Source organism: Mercenaria mercenaria, chromosome 13 (assembly GCF_021730395.1).
Source record: "Mercenaria mercenaria strain notata chromosome 13, MADL_Memer_1, whole genome shotgun sequence".
Classification (NCBI taxonomy): domain Eukaryota; kingdom Metazoa; phylum Mollusca; class Bivalvia; order Venerida; family Veneridae; genus Mercenaria; species Mercenaria mercenaria.
In genome coordinates this window covers 22,181,809-22,201,432 of record NC_069373.1, presented here as the reverse complement: position 1 = coordinate 22,201,432, position 19,624 = coordinate 22,181,809, and the positions used below count along the sequence as shown (strand labels likewise).

General features: G+C 37.7%; 1 protein-coding gene across 1 annotated transcript in view; it reads right to left on the bottom strand.

The window, feature by feature from the left end:
• The window catches only part of LOC123530477 (early endosome antigen 1-like), a 185,499-nt gene that overhangs the window by 15,896 nt on the left and 149,979 nt on the right, over positions 1–19,624 (bottom strand). Inside the window, exons 36-39 of the mRNA XM_053520786.1 lie at positions 16,699–16,882; positions 13,769–13,823; positions 8,610–8,730; positions 6,614–6,712 (exon numbers count right to left, since the gene is read on the bottom strand). Of these exons, the coding sequence (XP_053376761.1) occupies positions 6,614–6,712; positions 8,610–8,730; positions 13,769–13,823; positions 16,699–16,882 (459 nt within the window). The remainder of the gene's footprint in view (positions 1–6,613; positions 6,713–8,609; positions 8,731–13,768; positions 13,824–16,698; positions 16,883–19,624) is intronic.

Here is a 19,624-nt window from a genome sequence, read left to right as displayed (position 1 = left end):
AAGGATCATTCCTGTGAAGTTTGGTGTAATTCTGCCAAGTGGTTTTCAAGAAGAAGATTTTTCTGGGACAGGGCCAAATTTGACCCTAGGGGAATAATTTGAACAATCTTGGTAGAGGACCACTAGATGATGCTACATTCCAAATATCAAAGCCCTAGGCCGTGTGGTTTTGTACAAGAAGATTTTTCAAAGTTTTTCCCTATATAAGTCTATATAAACTATCTGACCCCCGGGGCGGGGCCATATTTGACCCAAGGGGGATAATTTGAACAATTTTGGTAGAGGACTTCTAGATAATGCATCATACCAAATATCAAAAGCCTAGGTCGTATGGTTTCAGACAAGAAGATTTTTAAAGTTTATTCCTATGTAAGTCTATATAAAACTTGGGACCCCCAGGGCAGGGCCTCTTTTCACCCCAGGGGTACAATTTGAACAATTTTGGCTGAAGACCATAAGACAATGCTACAAACCAAGTATCAAAGGTCTAAGTGTTGTGGTTTCAGAGAAGAAGATTTTTAAACTTTGTTTCCTATATAAGTCTATGTAAAATTTGGGACCCTGGCATATTTGACCCTAGGGGGATACTTTGAACAATCTTGGTAGAGGACCACTAGATGATGCTACATACCAAATATCCAAGCCCTAGGCCGCGTTGTTTTATACAAGAAGATTTTCAAAGTTTTCCCTATATAAGTCTTTATAAACCATCTGACCCCCGGGGCGGGGCCATATTTGACCCTAGGGGGATAATTTGAATAATTTTGGTGGAGGACCACTAGATGATGCTACAAACCAGATATCAAAGCCCTAGGCCCTGTGGTTTTGGACAAGAAGATTTTTAAAGTTTTTCCTTTCGGTTGCCATGGCAACCAGAGTTCTGCATGGAATTCAATTCTTTGAACAATTTTGAAAGGGGGCCATCCAAGGATCATTCCTGTGAAGTTTGGTGTAATTCTGCCCAGTGGTTTTCAAGAAGAAGATTTTTTTACAAATTGTTGACGGCCGCACGCCCCACGACGGATGACTGACAACAGACGACGGACATTGAGCAGTCTCAAAAGCTCACCAGGTGAGCTAATAAAAATGCTTCTAAAGATTTCAAATTTATGCTAGTTATTGTACTTGGTGATCTAGTACTTTTATTTCATTTTTCAATACATGATAAAATGATCTTGTAATACAGAACATTTCATTAAAATCTATTATTGCAAAAAAAAATCACGAAACTTAAAAAGGTTACTTGCTAAATAAAGAATTCAGGAGTGTATAAAAAAAAATGTTATTAAACACATTAAATTAGCTGCCTTTATGATCAGCAATTTTCCCCAATTTCAAACTCCCATGTCTTTTTTAATAGTGCTCCAATTATAACAAGAGATCACAGAGTGATCTTGGCACCCACCAATGTGCCATTTTTGAGTGTTCCAAATTTCAAGACTTACTGACTAGCTCAAGGTCAAAGTTCATTTCGGTACACAAATTTGAAGGCTGTAGCTAGAGAAATGTGAAAGTAGGTCACTAGGTCAAAATCAAGGTCAAATTTTATTTCGGAACAGAACTATGCATGTGTTCCAAATTTGAAGCCTGTACCTTCAAAAATGTGAAAGTAGGTCACTAGGTCAATGTAAAGGTCAAAGTTTGTTTCGGTACACAAAACTATGCATGTGGTCCAAATTTGAAGGCTGTAGCTTGAGAAATGTGAAAGTAGGTCAGTAGGTCAAAATCAAGGTCAAATTCCAATTGAGAACACAAAACTATGCATGTGGTCCAAATTTGAAGCCTGTACCTTCAAAAATGTGAAAGTAGGTCACTAGGTCAAAGTCAAGGTCAAAGTTTTTTTCAGTGCACAAAACTATGCAAGTGGTCCAAATTTGAAGGCTGTAGCTACAGAAATGTGAAAGTAGGTCACCAGGTCAAAATCAAGGTCAACTCATGTCAAGGTTCATCTTGCCACTCAAACCCATACATGTGGTCCAAATCTGAATGTTGTAGGTTATTGACAAGAAGATTTTAAAAAATCTTTTCCCTATATAAGTCTATATGAACCATGTGACCCCCCAGGGCGGGGCAATATTTGACCCTAGGGGAATAATTTGAACAAACTTGGTAGAGAACCACTAGATGATGCTACATTACAAATGCCAAAGCCCTAGGCTTTGTGGTTTGGACAAGAAGATTTTCAACGTTTTTCCCTATGTAAGTCTATATAAACCATGTGACCCCCGGGGCGGAGCCATATTTGACCCTAGGGGGATAATTTGAACAATCTTAGTAGAAGACCACTAGATGATGTCATATACAAAATATCAAAGCCCTAGGCCCTGTGGTTTTGAACAAGAGGTTTTTCAAAGTTTTTCCCTATATAAGTCTATATAAACCATGTGACCCCCGGGGCGGGGCCATATTAGACCCCAAGGAAATATTTTGAATCATCTTGGTAGAGGACCACTAGATGATGCTTCATACCAAATATCAAAGCCCTAGGCTCTGTGGTTTTGGACAAGAAGATTTTCAAAGTTTTTCCCTATATAAATCTATGTAAATTATAGAAATAAACAAAGGGCCATAACTTACTAAAAAATTGTTGAACCAGTCTGATTTTCAGGGGGACACAACTAGGGTACCAATACCTCATTCTGACAAAGTTTGGTCAAAATCCCCCTGGTAGTTTCTGAGGAGATGCGATAACGAGAAATTGTTAACGGACGGAAGGACGGACGGATGGACGGAAGGACGACGGACCACGGACGCAGAGTGATTTGAATAGCCCACCATCTGATGATGGTGGGCTAAAAATACTTTCAGCGTTATAAATGGCTTGAGGATGGCTTTCATATAAATTAACTTATTGTCAGGCACTCCTTGCCTTTTAAGCATCACCTGTTCACCAGGCCTATCAATTCTGGTAATTTAATTTATGGAAAACTTGACATTTTGGTGGCCACAGCAATTCATTTCTCCAATTAACATGAATATTCATGTGGAGTAAATTTAACATAAATATTCATGTGGAGTTCTACATCAAGTTTGAAGAAATTAGGGATAAATGAGCATACGCATCATAGACAAGAAAATTAGAGCACTTTTGATATTTCATTTCTACTACAGTAAGATATCTGACTATCTCTGACTTTCATCAATGCTATTTTAAAACTAGAATGTGTCTGTAGGACACAGGGTGTGCCCCCCACTGGTACATTTGTCACAAATAAGGGGAAATCATTCAAATGTTTGCAGTCTTAATGGGGTATAGCCTAAAAAAAAATAATATGAAATGGATTCATTATTCTATACCATATACTTTTTGAGCTATGAGCATCACAAACAAAAAATCCACTATTTTGGCTATTTCAAGGGCCATAACTCTGTAATAAACGCTAAAATTCTCAAGAAGAATGCCAAGTGTGCAAGGTCACATTATGATAAAGACTCAAGCTTTACATTAAATACTTTTTGAGTGAGGCACAGTGAAAATGTGCATTTTTTGACTATTTCAGGGGTCATAACTCTGGAAATAGGGGGCAGACCCAGATGAAAAATAGGAGGTGTGCAAGTTCATATCATGATAAAGATTCATGCAAGGTTTCATCCATTTATATCAAATACTTCTTGAGCTAGGCGTGTCACAAGGTGAAAATGTGCATTTTTGACTATTTCAGTGGCCATAACTCTAACAAGAGATCACAGAGTGATCTTGGCGCCCACCAATGTGCCATTTTGGAGTGTTCCAAATTTCAAGACTTACTGACTAGCTCAAGGTCAAATTTCATTTCCGTACACATGTAACACTGTGCATGTGGTCCAAATTCGAAAGCTGTAGCTTGAGAAATGTGAAAGTAGGTCACTAGATCAATCTTAAGGTCAAAGTTTAATTTGGTACACAAAACTATGCAAGTGGTCCAAATTTGAGGGCTTAGCTTGAGAAATGTGTAAGTAGGTCACTAGGTCAAAATCAAGGGTCAAATTTCATTTCAGAACACAAATCTATGCATGTGGTCCAAATCTGAAGCCTGTACCTTCAAAAATGTGAAAGTAGGTCACTAGGTCAATGTCAAGGTCAAAGTTTGTTTTGGTACACAATCCTATGCATGTGGTCTAAATTTGAAGCCTGTAGCTACAGAAATGTGAAAGTAGGTCACTAGGTCAATCTTAAGGTCAAAGTTCATTTCGGTACACAAAACTATGCATGTGGTCCGAATTTGAAGGCTGTAGCTTGAGAAATGTGAAAATAAGTCACTAGGTCAAAATCAAGGTCAAATTTTATTTCAGAATACAGAACTATGCATGTGGTCCAAATTTGAAGCTTGTACCTTCAAAAATGTGAAAGTAGGTCACTAGGTCAATGTAAAGGTCAAAGTTTGTTTCGGTACATAAAACCATGCATGTGGTCCAAATTTGAAGGCTGTAGCTTGAGAAATGAGAAAGTAGGTCACTGGGTCAAAATCAAGGTCAAATTTCATTTCGGAAACACAAAACTATGCATGTGGTCCAAATTTGAAGACTGTACCTTCAAAAATGTGAAAGTAGGTCACTAGGTCAAAATCAATGTCAAATTTCATTTTGAAACACGGAACTATGCATTTGGTCCAAATTTGATACCTATTCCTTCAAAAATGTGAAAGTAGGTCACTAGGTCAAAATAAAGGGTCAAAGTTTTTTCAAGTGCACAAAACTATGCATGTGGTCCAAATCTGAAGGCTGTAGCTACAGAAATGTGAAAGTAGGTCACTAGGTCAAAATCAAGGTCAACTCATGTCAAGGTTCATCTTGCCACTCAAAAATATACATGTCCAAATTTGAATGTTGTAGTTATTGACAAGAAGATTTTAAAAGCTTTTCCCTATATAAGTCTATATAAACCATGTGACCCCCGGGGCGGGGCCATATTTGACCCTAGGGGATAATTTGAACAACTTGGTAGAGAACCACTAGATGATGCTACATTACAAGTATCAAAGCCCTAGGCTTTGTGGTTTGACAAGAAGATTTTCAAAGTTTTTCCCTATGTAAGTCTATGTAAACCATATGACCCCCAGGGTGGGGCCAATATTTGACCCTAGGGGTATAATTTGAATAATCTTAGTTGAAGACCACTAGATGATGTCACATACAAAATATCAAAGCCCTATGCCCTGTAGTTTTGGACAAGAGGTTTTTCAAGTTTTTCTCTATACAAGTCTATATAAACCATGGGGACCCCCAGGGCGGGGCATATTTGACCCAGAGAAATAATTTTAATCATTTTAGTAGAGGACCACTAGATAATACTTCATACCAAATATCAAAGCCCTAGGCTCTGTGGTTTTGGACAAGAAGGTTTTCAAAGTTTTTCCCTATATAAATCTATGTAAATTATAGAAATAAACAAAGGGCAATAACTCACTCATAAATTGTTGAACCAGTCTGATTTTCAGGGGGACACAACTAGGGTACCAATAATCATTCTGACAAAGTTGGTCAAAATCCCCCCAGTAGTTTTGAGGAGATGCGATAACGAGAAATTGTTAACGGACGGACGGACTGACGGACGGACGGAATGACGGACGGACGGACCACGGACGCAGAGTGATTTTAATAGCCCACCATCTGATGATGGTGGGCTAAAAATAGGGGGCGGAGCCAGACGAAAAACAGGAGGTGCGCAAGTTCATACCATGATAAAGACTCATGCAAGGTTTCATTAATTTATATCAAATACTTTTTGAGCTAGGCGTGTCACAATGTGAAAATGTGCATTTTTGACTATTTCAGGGGCCATATCTCTAGAAATAGGGGGGGGGGGGGGGACCCAGATGAAAAATAGGAGGTGTGCAAGTTCATATCATGATTAAGACTCATGCAAGGTTTCATGAACCTATATCATATACTTTTTGAGCTAGGCGTGTCACAAGGTGAAAATGTGCATTTTTGACTATTTAAGAGCCATAACTCTAAAATTAGGGGGCGAAGCCAGTCGAAAAATAGAAGGTGAAAGATCATATCATGATAAAGACTCATGCAAGGTTTCATTAATTTATATCAAATACTTTTTGAGCTAGGCGTGTCACAAACTTCGGACGGATGCACGGATGCACAGACGGAAGGACGGACGCACGGACAAGAGCAAATCTATATGCCCCCAGGGGGTGAGGGGCACAAAAGAAGTTGTCAATGAAAGTCCCCACCTGGGATGGATGGAACCACTTACTTCCAGCCGAGCCCATAACATCATATTTACCTCCCCAGTACCCAGTCTAGGCCGATACTGCTGGTACCAATTTAAGTAAATCACCCAGCACTGAACACTAGTTGAGACCGGGAATCAAACCTGGACTGCTGGCATTGTAATCCAACCTGCTAACCACTGCGCAACTGACTCCCTATGAGTTATCTGACTTTCATCAATGCTAAGATATCAACTAGGGGATTATGATAGCCCTGTTACAATTACAGATTATGACAATACTTGCTAACTATGAAGAAGACTCTGTAAGCCAATGTCTTTTTTTTGTGGAGGGCATTTCGATTTAGGGCATACTGATTGTCCCCAATCTGACTTTCATCAGTTTTACACTACATGCTTGGCATTACTACAAAATATAACAGAAACAGAAAATAAAATGCAGCTTACCCTTCTTGCAGTGACGGAGAATTTCTTACTACACAACATACATTCCTTCACCTCACTGTCATCTGCCCACTTACGACTCTGTACCTTCGTTGTAGTGATCTTAAATAAGGAAAAATCATTTTAGATATGCATGCAGTATTACATACTTCTGGTGCTTTTTTTGTTGTAGTTAACAAGAAAGCCTTCAAACATATATATTATTTATGGTGTGATTATGCCCCATTCTGTTGTTGCTGTTACCTAAGAGAAACTTGGTATACAAAGTACGGTAGATTTCCACCTAACGGGCACGCCAAAACAATGGGCACGCCGAAATTGCGGCCACTTTTTTAAAGTACAAAATAAATTTGTTCTTTTTTCATTATAAATATTGACCAGTACTGTGGTCACGTCGCTAATGCGGCATTGTGGTCACTTTTTGTGGAATAAATTGCTTATTTACTATGTGCTAACTGACCATAATTACGGGCAGACAAAAAGATGGACTCAGACATCCTTTGTTTATTTAACACATTGACCTTGTTTATTTAACAGAGGGACCTTGTTTATTTAGCAGAGTGTAAATGATCCCCTGCCTCGGGCAATTTACAATTATCATTATTATTATTTTACCAGATTTATATAGCGCCCTTTTCATGATAAAAACATTCAAAGGCGCTTTACATATACTGCAGCCACACTGGGCGCGAAATCATCCTCTACTAGTACAGATACAGAGCGATCTGACCAGAGGGACAGAGTGAGATAAAGCCCCCAGAACAGACAGAGAGAACTTTTCAGATACAGACGTGTCCGGCTAACTTAGCCTAGCTCTTTTCGAAGAGACAGTCTGGTTCTTTAAAGTGCCATGTGTATAGCACCGATACATGCGAAACCATCTTTCCTGGGAAGAACCAGTACAGGCCTCTAGTTAGGTGGGAGACACTCAAGAGCATCTCAGAAATTTCCAGTGCCTGGACTGGGATTCAAACCCCAGACCTCTGGATTGACAGTCAAGCGTGTTACCACTAGACCACCGGCCCACCTACAACAAGGTACATCGAGCAATACATGTGTATTTCAATTATGTACACTTATTCGGTATCGCCTGGACGCTTGTTATACAAATGTAAGAGCAAATTCAAGCGTTTACAGATCCATGATGAAATGCTGAAATTATTTTGTCAATTTTGTTGTGAAAACTTTGAGCAATTAGCAGCAGTTATCCTCATGTAAGTATCATTTTAACCTTTTTGATCTCAAAAAAGAAATTAATTGTATTGAATGATAAGATAATTGTGTCAATTATGCAGGCGATTTTTGTTCTTTAATTTGGTTTGTAGGCCTAACTGACTTTACTGAACATAGAAAATTATGACACTCTACATGTACATAACTGACCCAAAACATGGATTAAGATCAAACTCCACATCCAAATCAAACATATAAATGAGGGATTTAAGTATGACACTTCATGGTTATATCTAGAAACATCATTATGACCTCATAGTACAGTAACACGCGAAATCTCAAATTCACTATTAAGGCCAGTCCACTATTAAGGCCACATTTGGTCAGTAGTGTGGTACCCCTTGATTGTTCTTTTATTGTAGAGACATGAGAGCAACAAACCCATAATATAATGATATAGTGTCACACCCCTATACTCTTAATTTCCTACAGTGATATATGAACAAACAAGAAACTACTTTTGAAAAGGTGCATGTCCCCAACCTCCCCCTCACTGAATGGAAGTGGTAACTGACAAGTAATATCTGGGTAAATGTTTGGTAATTTTTTTTTATAACCTATACATTACACCTGTTGACCTTTGACCTCAGATTGTGACCTTGATCTTTGAGCTAGGGGTCTGGGTTCCTGTTTACTGTTATTACTGGATGGTGCTCATGATTGTCAGGTATGTGAAGTGTTTCCATATCAATCATGCTGGAATATTCCTATATGACTTAAACTGAATCTACAATGAATTAAAACTTAATAAAACAAAGAAACTGACCTGCAGGGACTGATTTTCTCTTCCCATTTCATGTAAAGCAGTGGTCATGTCATCCACTTTCCGTTTCAGATCTACAGATTTCTGCTGCAGCTTCTCACATTCTCCTTCACTCTTTACACACCTGCAACAGCAACAACAATGTGGTCAACCTTCACTCCTGCTGGTGTTGATCATCCATCAATTGCATTTTTACATCGAAATCAAATTGTGCTAGCTAGACTTAATGGCTGGAAAGTTTGCTCTGTTTAACTTATTTTTATAGATTCGTCAACTGTCAGACATGCATATGATACACGCTTTCAGTATATTTCGGTATAACATGGTACGCTCTTGGCTCCCGAATTTTTGGGCAAAACCACCCACGCCCCCCCCCAACCCCCCACCCCCTGAGTCCGCGGATGTTATCTAATTTGATCATAACCAGTGTTAAAACTACATGTACCTGTGTATATTAACACCTTTGCCATGACAACGGTGACAAAAATCAATAATTGTCTGCAAGCTTACCTGTTTGGGAAATGCCTTTGTTAAATTTTGATTACATGTAGACATGTGACAATTAGGCAATCAGTACCGTGTCAAAATTAGATTGTTTGCATAACAAGCATGTAACATTGGTCATTCAACTATCAAACCATTTAAGTTTGCACCGATTAAGCAGACGACACGAAAATTTGAGTGGATAAAAAATAAAACAACATGCCCACTTTTGTAATACAAGAGGACCATGATGGTCCTGAATCGCTCACCTCTTCCCACATGACCAAGTTTTGAGTATGACGTCGTTTTTTCTATTATTTGACATAGTGACCTAGTTTTTCAGCTCATGTGACCCAGTTTTGAACTTGACCTAGATATTACCAAGATAAAAATTCTGACAAATTTTCATGAAGATCCATTGAAAAATATGGTCTCTAGAGAGGTCACAAGGTTTTTCTATTATTTGACCTATTGACCTAGTTTTCGAAGGTACGTGACCCTGTTTTGACCTTTACCTAGATATCATCAAGGTGAACATTCTCACTAATTTTCATGAAGATCTTATGAAAAATATGGCCTCTAGAGAGGTCACAAGGTTTTTCTATTTTTATACCTACTGGCCTAGTTTTTGACCGCACATGACCCAGTTTCGAAACTGACCTAGATATCATCAAGGTGAACATTCAGATCAATTTTCATGAGATCCATGAAAAATATGGCTTGAGGTCAAGATTTATTTGATAGACCATTTGACCAGTGATCGTTTCAACTTGCTATCTCAGATGAACATTCAACATTCATACGCTGAAGTGTTAGAGAGGTCTAGGTTTTTTTTTTGCTGCCTAGTTTTAGCCGTGACCCACTTTCGAATACTAGTTCTCAGTGAACATTCTGCAATTTGTGAGATCCATTAAAAGTATGGCCTCTAGAGGGGTCAAAGGTTTTTTAATTTTCAGACCTACTGACCTAGTTTTTGACGCATGACCGTTTCGAACTTGACCTAGATATCATCAAGATGAACATTCAGACCAACTTTTCATACAGATCCCATGAAAAATATGGCCTTAGAGAGGTCATAAGTTTTTTATTATTTGACCTACTGACCTAGTTTTTGACGGCACGTGACCCACTTTCGAACTTGACCTAGATATCATCAAGACGAACATTCAGACCAATTTATTATAGATCCATAAATATGGCCTCTAGAGGGTCACATGGTTTTTCTATTATCTGACCTACTGACCTAGTTTTTGAGGTTAATGACCCTTTTCGAACTTGACCTAGATATCATCAATGTGAACATTCTGACCAATTTTCATGAAGATCTCATGAAATATATGGCCTCTAGAGAGGTCACAAAGTTTTTCTATTTTTGACCTACTGACCTAGTTTTTGACGCACGTGACCCAGTTTCGAACTTGACCTAGATATCATCAAGATGAACATTCAGACCAACTTTCATACAGATCCCATGAAAAATATGGCCTTAGAGAGGTCACATGGTTTTTCTATTATTGACCTACTGACCTAGTTTTTGAGGACGTGACCCAGTTTCGAATTTGACCTAGATATCATCAAGGTGAATGTTCTGACCAATTTTCATGAAGATCTTGTGAAATATATGGCCTCTAGAGAGGTCACAAGGTTTTTCTATTTTTAGACCTACTGACCTAGTTTCTGAAGGCAAGTGACCCAGTTTCGAACTTGACCTAGATATCATCAAGGTGAACATTCTGACCAATTTTCATGAAGATCTTGTGAAATATATGGCCTCTAGAGAGGTCACAAGGTTTTTCTATTTTTAGGCCTACTGACCTAGTTTTTGATGGCATGTGACCCAGTTTCGAACTTGACCTAGATATCATCAAGATGAACATTCTGACCAACTTTCATAAAGATCCCATGAAAAATGTGACCTCTAGAGTGGTCACAAGCAAAAGTTTACGGACGCACGGACGGACGACGGACGACGCGCGATCACAAAAGCTCACCTTGTCACTTTGTGACAGGTGAGCTAAAAATGCAGCCGTTTTTCATAATCATCCCATTCAGAACATCGGAATTAACGAAGATTCAATCCACTGAAAGCCATATACGGGTACATATATTCAAAATTTATTTTTTTTAAAGCTGTCCGCATATTTTCTCTTCTTTTAAATCCACGAGTTTATAAACCCCTTCAGCTTGTCGCTATTGTATTGCAATTGCATTGTAATTTTCACGACCACGTGCTTCTCACACAGCGTTATATGTTTACTTCCGGGATACACAATTCTAACTTTCTTTTAGAATCACAAGGAAATGGGAAGCTGACACAGCGTTATAATTTTTTAAATGTATTTTCCAGTAGCATATAAGATAAATAAGTGTCTTGTTTATACTCATAGAATTTCTTATATAACATGAAGCAGCATTCAAAATATGTCAAATGCATTACGTGTGGGTGGGGTATTGCATATACGGCCAACCAGCGTTATAAATTTAACCCCGCTAGATCCACGGGTCTCGAATCTTGGACCCCAACGACAGCGTTATAAAGGGGTCCCAGTGTACATACATTATAATGTGGTTTCTGTTCAATGTAATTATCTAAAATATAGAATTATGACCATAGTCATACCTGTACAAGTCTCTTGTGCACAATTACTACCTGGCTAAAAAGACTGCTAAGACAGAGGCTCTGCAGTACAGGGGTAAATTACCAGACTCCTGATCTGGAGGTGGCAGGTTCAAATTTTAATGAAAGCAGAATTTGATTGCCATCTCCCCTATCCTTTAATGCAGTGTAGTTCTTTGTAAAAAAATCTTTTAAATCTCCAATCATTTTAAAATAGGTTTAACTTAAAAAACACTGGTTTCAATTCTGACTAGAAAATTTACAGTGTAATTCAAACCTCTGCATACAGATCACCTTAAAACTAGAATGTGTCTGTAGGACACAGGGTGTGCCCCCACTTGTATATTTCTCACAAATAAGGGGCAATAATTCAAATATTTGCAGTCTTAAGGGGGTATAGCCTCAACAAACATTTAATGAAAAGGATTCATTATTTAGGCCATATACTTTTTGAGCTATGAGCATCACAAACAAAAAATCCACTATTTTGGCTATTTCAAGGGCCATAACTCTGTAATAAGCACTAAGATTCCCAAGAAGAATGCCAAGTGTACAAGGCCACATCATGATAAAGACTCAAGCAAGGTTTTCATGAATTTACATCAAATACTTTTTGAGCAAGGCACAATATTAGGTGAAAATGTGCATTTTTGACTATTTCAGGGGCCATAACTTTAAAAATAGGCGGTGGAGCCAACCCAAAAATAAGAGGTGGGCAAGTTTGTATCATGATAAAGACTCATGCAAGTTTTCATCCATTTATATCATATACTTTTTGAGCTAGGTGTGTCACAATGTTAAAATGTGCATTTTTGACTATTTCAGGGGCAATAACTCTAGAAATAAGGGGCAGAGGGAGTCAAAAAATAGAAGGTGCACAAGTTCATATCATGATAAAGACCCATGCAAAATCAAATTATATGAAATACTTTTTGAGTTAGGCACATCACAAGGTGAAAATGTGCATTTTTGACTTTTTCAGGGGCCATAACTCTAGAAATAGGGGCGGATTCAGATGAAAAATAGGAGGTGCGCAAGTTCATATCATGATAAAGACTCAGGCAAGGTTTAATCAATTTATATTGAATACTTTTTGAGCTAGGCGTGTCACAAGGTGAAAATGTGTATTTTTGACTATTTCAGGGGCCATAACTCTGGAAATAGGGGGCGCAGCCAGATGAAAAATAGGAGGTGCGCAAGTTCATATCATGATTAAGGTAGTTCTGCACGTTTGATAAACCAGAAATGATGGTGTAACATCATTTATCCAGAAAACATAGAATAAAGCCTGGATTTGGCGTACGGAAATGAAAGTCATTTTATGAATTAATTGAAATCTGTGAGTAAATTTATAACAATGGCACTGTTGCTATATTTCTAAAGTCAAAATATAATATTAAAACATATAACATGTTAAAACAATCAAAATAATGTCTTAAAATTAGCGTGAAATGTCCGGTTCACTTTAGTCATGGTCAAATGTCTCAAAAAGAAGCCCACGGACCTATACATTTTATTTCACCAAATTATAGGTCATGTGTTTATTTACAACTGTGAGAAGTTTCATCAAAATCTGCATTCTAGAAAAATTCCTATTCGCGAAAATGTTATGTAAGTACTGATTTTCCCATAGACTCCCATTATGAAATATTGCTTGAGATCCAAATTTTTCAAATCAGCAAAAAATCAAGTACACGACCCTGTCTTTTTTATTTGCTGAATTTTCTAGGTATATTCTAAAGTTATGAAAAATCAGAGTTCAATCAAATTCTACATTGTAGAAAAAAATTCGATCTAAACGTGCAGAACTACCTTAAGACTCATGTAAGGTTTCATGAATCTATATCAAATACTTTTTAAGCTAGGCGTGTCACAAGGTGAAAATGTTTATATTTTACTATTTCAGGGGCCATAACTCTGAAAATAGGGGGTGGAGCCAGACGAAAAATAGGAGGTGCAAAAGTTCATATCATGATAAAGACTCATGCAAGGTTTTATCAACTTTATATCAAATACTTTTTCTGAGACCTTTATTATTAAGAAAGTTCTACTGATTACAAACCTGTCTAGCAGTAATCTTCTCTCATCATTGCTGTTCCCCAGCTTCGCTTCAAGCTCTGTAATATATACACAACAAGAGTGCAAGAATGTCACAATATACGCCCGTCACAGCAAATTTCTTTACTCTAGCACCTGTATTTGCAAATGGAATTTTAACTTTGTGGTTGTTTAGTAATAACTAAGTGTTTTGTTTTTCTAAGTCCACAAAAAAACTCCTTACCAGGTAGAGATACCTTAAAATACACCTAAAATTGGAAAGTAACATCTATGTTGTACCACAGAAAAGTGGTCTTGGTTTTTCCCTACGGTCAATTATAAAAAAGCTGTTACAATATAAGTTATTAATAGTAACAACTAAGGGAAGTTAATCTTAAAAAAAAAAAAAAAAAAAAAAAAAAAAAAAAATCAAAAAAAAAATTGTAAGTCCTCACAAAAATCTTAACCAGGTAGAGACTGGTCAAAATACACCTCAAAATTGGATGTAGCATGCATATTGTACTACAGAAAAGTGGTCTCGATTTTTCCTTATGACTAGTAATGAAAAAGTTACAATATAAGCTATTTATAGTAACAACAAAGGGAAGTAATTCGAAAGAAGGGAACTGCGCACGACACTTCGTCTCATGATGGTGTATAATTGTGTCAAGTTACATCAAAATCCCTCCATGCATGAAGAAGAAATGCTTCGGACAAGTCATTCTTGTATCTGACCTTTGGCCTCTAAGTGTGACCTTGACCTTAGACCTAGGGACCTGGTTCTTGCGCATGACACTACGTCTCGTGGTGGTGAACATTTATGCCAAGTTATATCAAAATCCCTCTATGCATGAAGAAGACATGCTCCGGACAAGGTTTTCATTCTTGTATCCTTTGACCTCTAAGTGTGACCTTGACCTTAGACCTGGTTCTTGCGCATGACACTCCGCCTCATGGTGGTGAACATTTGTGCCAAGTTATATCAAAATCCCTCTATGCATGAAGAAGAAATGTTCCGGACAAAGTTTTCATTCTTGTATCCTTTGACCTCTAAGTGTGACCTTGACCTTAGACCTAGGGACCTGGTTCTTGCGCACGACACTCCTTCTCATGATGATGAACAATTGTGCCAACTTTCATCAAAATCCCTCTATGCATGAAGAAGATATGCTCCGGACAAAGTCATTCTTGAATTTGACCTTTGACCTCTAAGTGTGACCTTGACCATAGACCTAGGGACCTGGTTCTTGCGCATGACACTCCGTCTCATGATGGTGAACAACTGTGCCAAGTTTCATCAAAATCCCTTCATGCATGTAGAAGATATGCTCCGGACAAGGTCTGTGGACGCCGCCCGCCCGCCCGCCAGGGGCGTTCCCATAATACGTCCCGTTTTTCAAACGGGCGTATAAAAATGTATCAGAACATGTGTGTGATGAATATAAAATTAATTTCAGGTTCTGTAATGTAGACATAACCTGTATCAAAACAGAGTTCTACCTCTATAACAGCAAAGCCTGTGAAGATTTCTGTCTTTGTTTTGGGTTTAGCCCTGTTACGCTGGTTTTCCAACAATATTTCAGTTATTTACTGGCAGGCAGTTAACCTACCTGGATTCTCTACCAGTACTGACCTGTTCTCTGCAAGTAATTGCAAGCTTCATAATAGGAATTAATTATTTCTCAGTATCTTTTATCAAATCTTTATGGAGAACATATGCCTGGCTCATGACCCCAAAACCTGTAGATCTATGCTCTCCCTACTGAGCCCAGCCAGGGACTTTAGACTGTGAAGAATATAAAGCTTTAAGCTCTGTAATACAGACATATAGGGACAACCAGTCTGTGCTGAATGTAAGATTTAAGCTCTGTAATACAGACATATAGGGACAACCAGTCTGTGCTGAATGTAAGATTTAAGCTCTGTAATACAGACATATAGGGACAACCAGTCTCTGCTGAATGTAAGATAGCTCTTTAATACAGACATATAGGGGCAACCAGTCTGTGCTGAATGTAAGATTTAAGCTCTGTAATACAGACATACAGGGACAACCAGTCTGTGCTGAATGTAAGATTTAAGCTCTGTAATACAGACATACAGGGACAACCAGTCTGTGCTGAATGTAAGATTTAAGCTCTGTAATACAGACATACAGGGACAACCAGTCTGTGCTGAATGTAAGATTTAAGCTCTGTAATACAGACATACAGGGACAACCAGTCTGTGCTGAATGTAAGATTTAAGCTCTGTAATACAGACACATAGGGGCAACCAATTTCTGTGATGAATACAAGTTTTAAGCTTTGTAATAGAGACACATAGGGGCAACCAATCTGTGATGAATACAAGTTTTAAGCTCTGTAATACAAACATATAGAGGCAACCAGTCTGTGATAAATACAAGCTTTAAGCTCTGTAATATAGACATATAGGGGCAACCAGTCTGTGATAAATACAAGCTTTAAGCTCTGTAATATAGACATACAGATCAACTAGTCTAAAATGAAGTTTAATAAAGTTTAGTGCTTCTTGATACTGTTCACTGACTTGTGTTATCCTCACTCCTTTGCAACTTCCATATTCTATTTCAATAATAATGCGTTAAGTTAGTTCTGTGACAGTGACATTATCTAGAGACGAATGCATCATCGTGCATCAAGATACTGTTTAATGGCCCTTTTATTAAGTATTTCTACCTATCAGTCAATACTAACTATAATTTTCATCAATACTAAAATCTGTTTGAAATGATGAACTTTTTGACGCATAGATCATTGAGATGACACCATTTCATTTCTTTTCTTTAAATTTGATGTCAGGATTTAAGCAATTACTTCCACCATCTGTTATTTTTCTGTATTTGAATGGGAGTTGAATACAGGTTTCTTTGTATTTTTTTTTTGTAAAATAAATACACAAATCTATATATAGCTCTTATAGTTGAAACTATACCTAATTTTTCTCCTTTTAATTCATCAGTGAGCTTAGTGAGTTCTGACACTTGTTGTTGAGCCGAGACAAGATCTGCACGTACAGTTCCTAAATTCTCATTTAGCACTGATAACTGGAGGTCAGTTCTCGCGTTCTCCTCTTCAAGTTGACGCTGTAACTCCCCACGTTCCTTCTCTTTTTCATCCTGTAACAATACAACTAGTCATCATTTACACTGCTAAATTTCTAAAATGGTGTGGTCCATCATTCAATTTGGGCAGTACCATTTCTTATTCAAAGGAATGTTCACTGAAAATTTACTGACTGAATAGTGAACAGTGCAGACCATGATCAGCCTGCACGGATGTGCATGCTGATCTTGGTCTGCATTGGTCGCAAAGGCAAAACCACTTGCTGCCAGCAGGCTAAAGGCTAAATTTAAACCCTAAAAGCTATAGACAAGTGTAGGGAACAATGCCAAGCAATACATCTGGCCTACCAACTTTGCTCACTATACTTATCTAAGCTAACCAATACATTGTCAGAACAAATATTCTGGACCAGACACATTGAAGGAACAATCTGTATAAATCAGAGGTGTGACCTTTACATTAAAACCCAGTCTTGTCTGATAAACATCTCAACTTCACAGATTTAAAGATTTTTTTACATGCAAACAATTTATAGACAGCCTGACAAAAAACAATAACAAATGTCATACAGTGAGAAGCCTAAGTAGATTAACACTATACAGACGCTTGTCAATATTCAGAAAGCTCTTGAGATTTATTCAACATCATTCATATTCTGCTCAGTCAGAAGGTAGCGCAAAATCCTCATTACTCAATCTGACAAAGGTGGACGACCCCTACTCTCCTCCCTTTTTCATATTGTTTTTAAATTAAAAGTTTACATTTGAAAGCACACTTTATACTTCACTTGTACTAAATTTCAAAGTGAAAAAGAGACATACTTTTGACAAAATGTAAGCCAGAGTTATAAAACCTTTCAGGTGATGAGACGTGTTTGAAAACATTTAGTCCAGTATTTTCTGAGAAACATGCTTACATGCAACACTTTATTTGATCAAAGTGCTGACAGCACAGAAAGGTTGAAACACGCATTTGATGTGCAATAAATCACTCCGCTGTTACAGTTAAATTCACTTCCATAAAACAGTATAACATTCAAAAAAACATTATATACTTGAAATTCTGCTCTGACTAAAACCATCAAGTGTCTTGAAACACACTGATGAGTTGGGTAAGACACCCTATATCGGCTTTATTAAAATTTTCTATAATGATACCAATGAGAAATACACAAATATTCACAAAGAGAATATAGATAATAGAAATATTAGATATTCAAATTTAACAGTTAAAGGCATTGGCCTCCAGATCATTCAACAACAACAAGAGGACCATAATGGTCCTGAATCTCTCACCTGTTTCCACATGACCCAGTTTCGAGTATGACGTCGTTTTTTTCTATTATTTGACATAGTGACCTAGTTTTTGAGCTCATGTGACCCAGTTTTGAATTTTACCTAAATAACATCAAGATAAAAATTCTGACCAATTTTCATGAAGATCCATTGAAAAATATGGCCTCTAGAGAGGTCAAAATACTTTTCTAATTTTAGACCTACTGACCTAGTTTCTGACCGCAGTTGACCCAGTTTCGAACTTGACCTAGATATCATCAAGATGAACATTCAGACCAATTTTCATACAGATCCCATGAAAAGTATGGCCTCTAGAGAGGTCACAAGGTTTTTTTATTATTTGACCTACTGACCTAGTTTTTGACGGCACCTGACCCAGTTTCGAACTTGACCTAGATATCATCAAGGTGAATGTTCTGACCAATTTTCATGAAGATCCATTCAAGGGTACGGCCTCCAGAGAGGTCACAAGGTTTTTCTATTTTAAGACCTTCTGACCTAGTTTTTGATCACAGTTGACCTAGTTTCAAACTTGACCTATATATCATCAAGATAAACATTCAGACCAACTTTCATACAGATCCCATGAAAAAAATGACCTCTAAAGAGGTCACAAGGTTTTTTCATTGTTTGACCTACTGACCTACTTTTTGAAGACACGTGACCCACTTTCAAACTTGACCTAGATATCCTCAAGATGAACATTCTGACCAATTTTTATGAAGATCCCTTCATAAGTATGGCCTCTGGAGAGGTCACAAGGTTTTTCTATTTTTAGACCTACTGGCCTAGTTTCTGACCGTACAGGACCCAGTTTCAAACTTGACCTAGATATCACCAAGATGAACATTCAGACCAATATTCATACAGATCCCATGAAAAATATGGCCTTTAGAGAGGTCACAAGGTTCTTCTATTATTTGACCTACTGACCTAGTTTTTGATGGCATGTGACCCAGTTTCGAACCTGATCTAGATATCATCAAGGTGAACATTCTGACCAATTTTCATGAAGACCTTGTGAAATATATGGCCTCTAGAGAGGTCTCAAGGTTTTTCTATTTTTAGACCTACTGACCTAGTTTTTGAACGCACGTGACCCAGTTTAGAACGCGACCTGCATATCATCAAGGTGAACATTCTGATCAATTTTCATGCAGATCCAATGAAAAATACGGTCTCTACAGAGGTTACAAGGTTTTTCTATTATTTGACCTACTGACCTAGTTTTGGACCAGACATGACCCAGTTTCGAACTTGACCTAAATATTATCAAGATGAACATTCTGACCAAGTTTCATGCAGATCCCATGAAAAATATGACCTCCAGAGAGGTCACAAGGATTTTCTATTATTTGACCTACTGACCTAGTTTTTGACCCAGTTTCAAACTTGACCTAGATATCATCAAGGTGAACATTCAGACCAACTTTCATGAAGATCTTGTGAAAAATATGGCCTCTAGAGAGGTCACAAGGTTTTTCTATTTTTAGACCTACT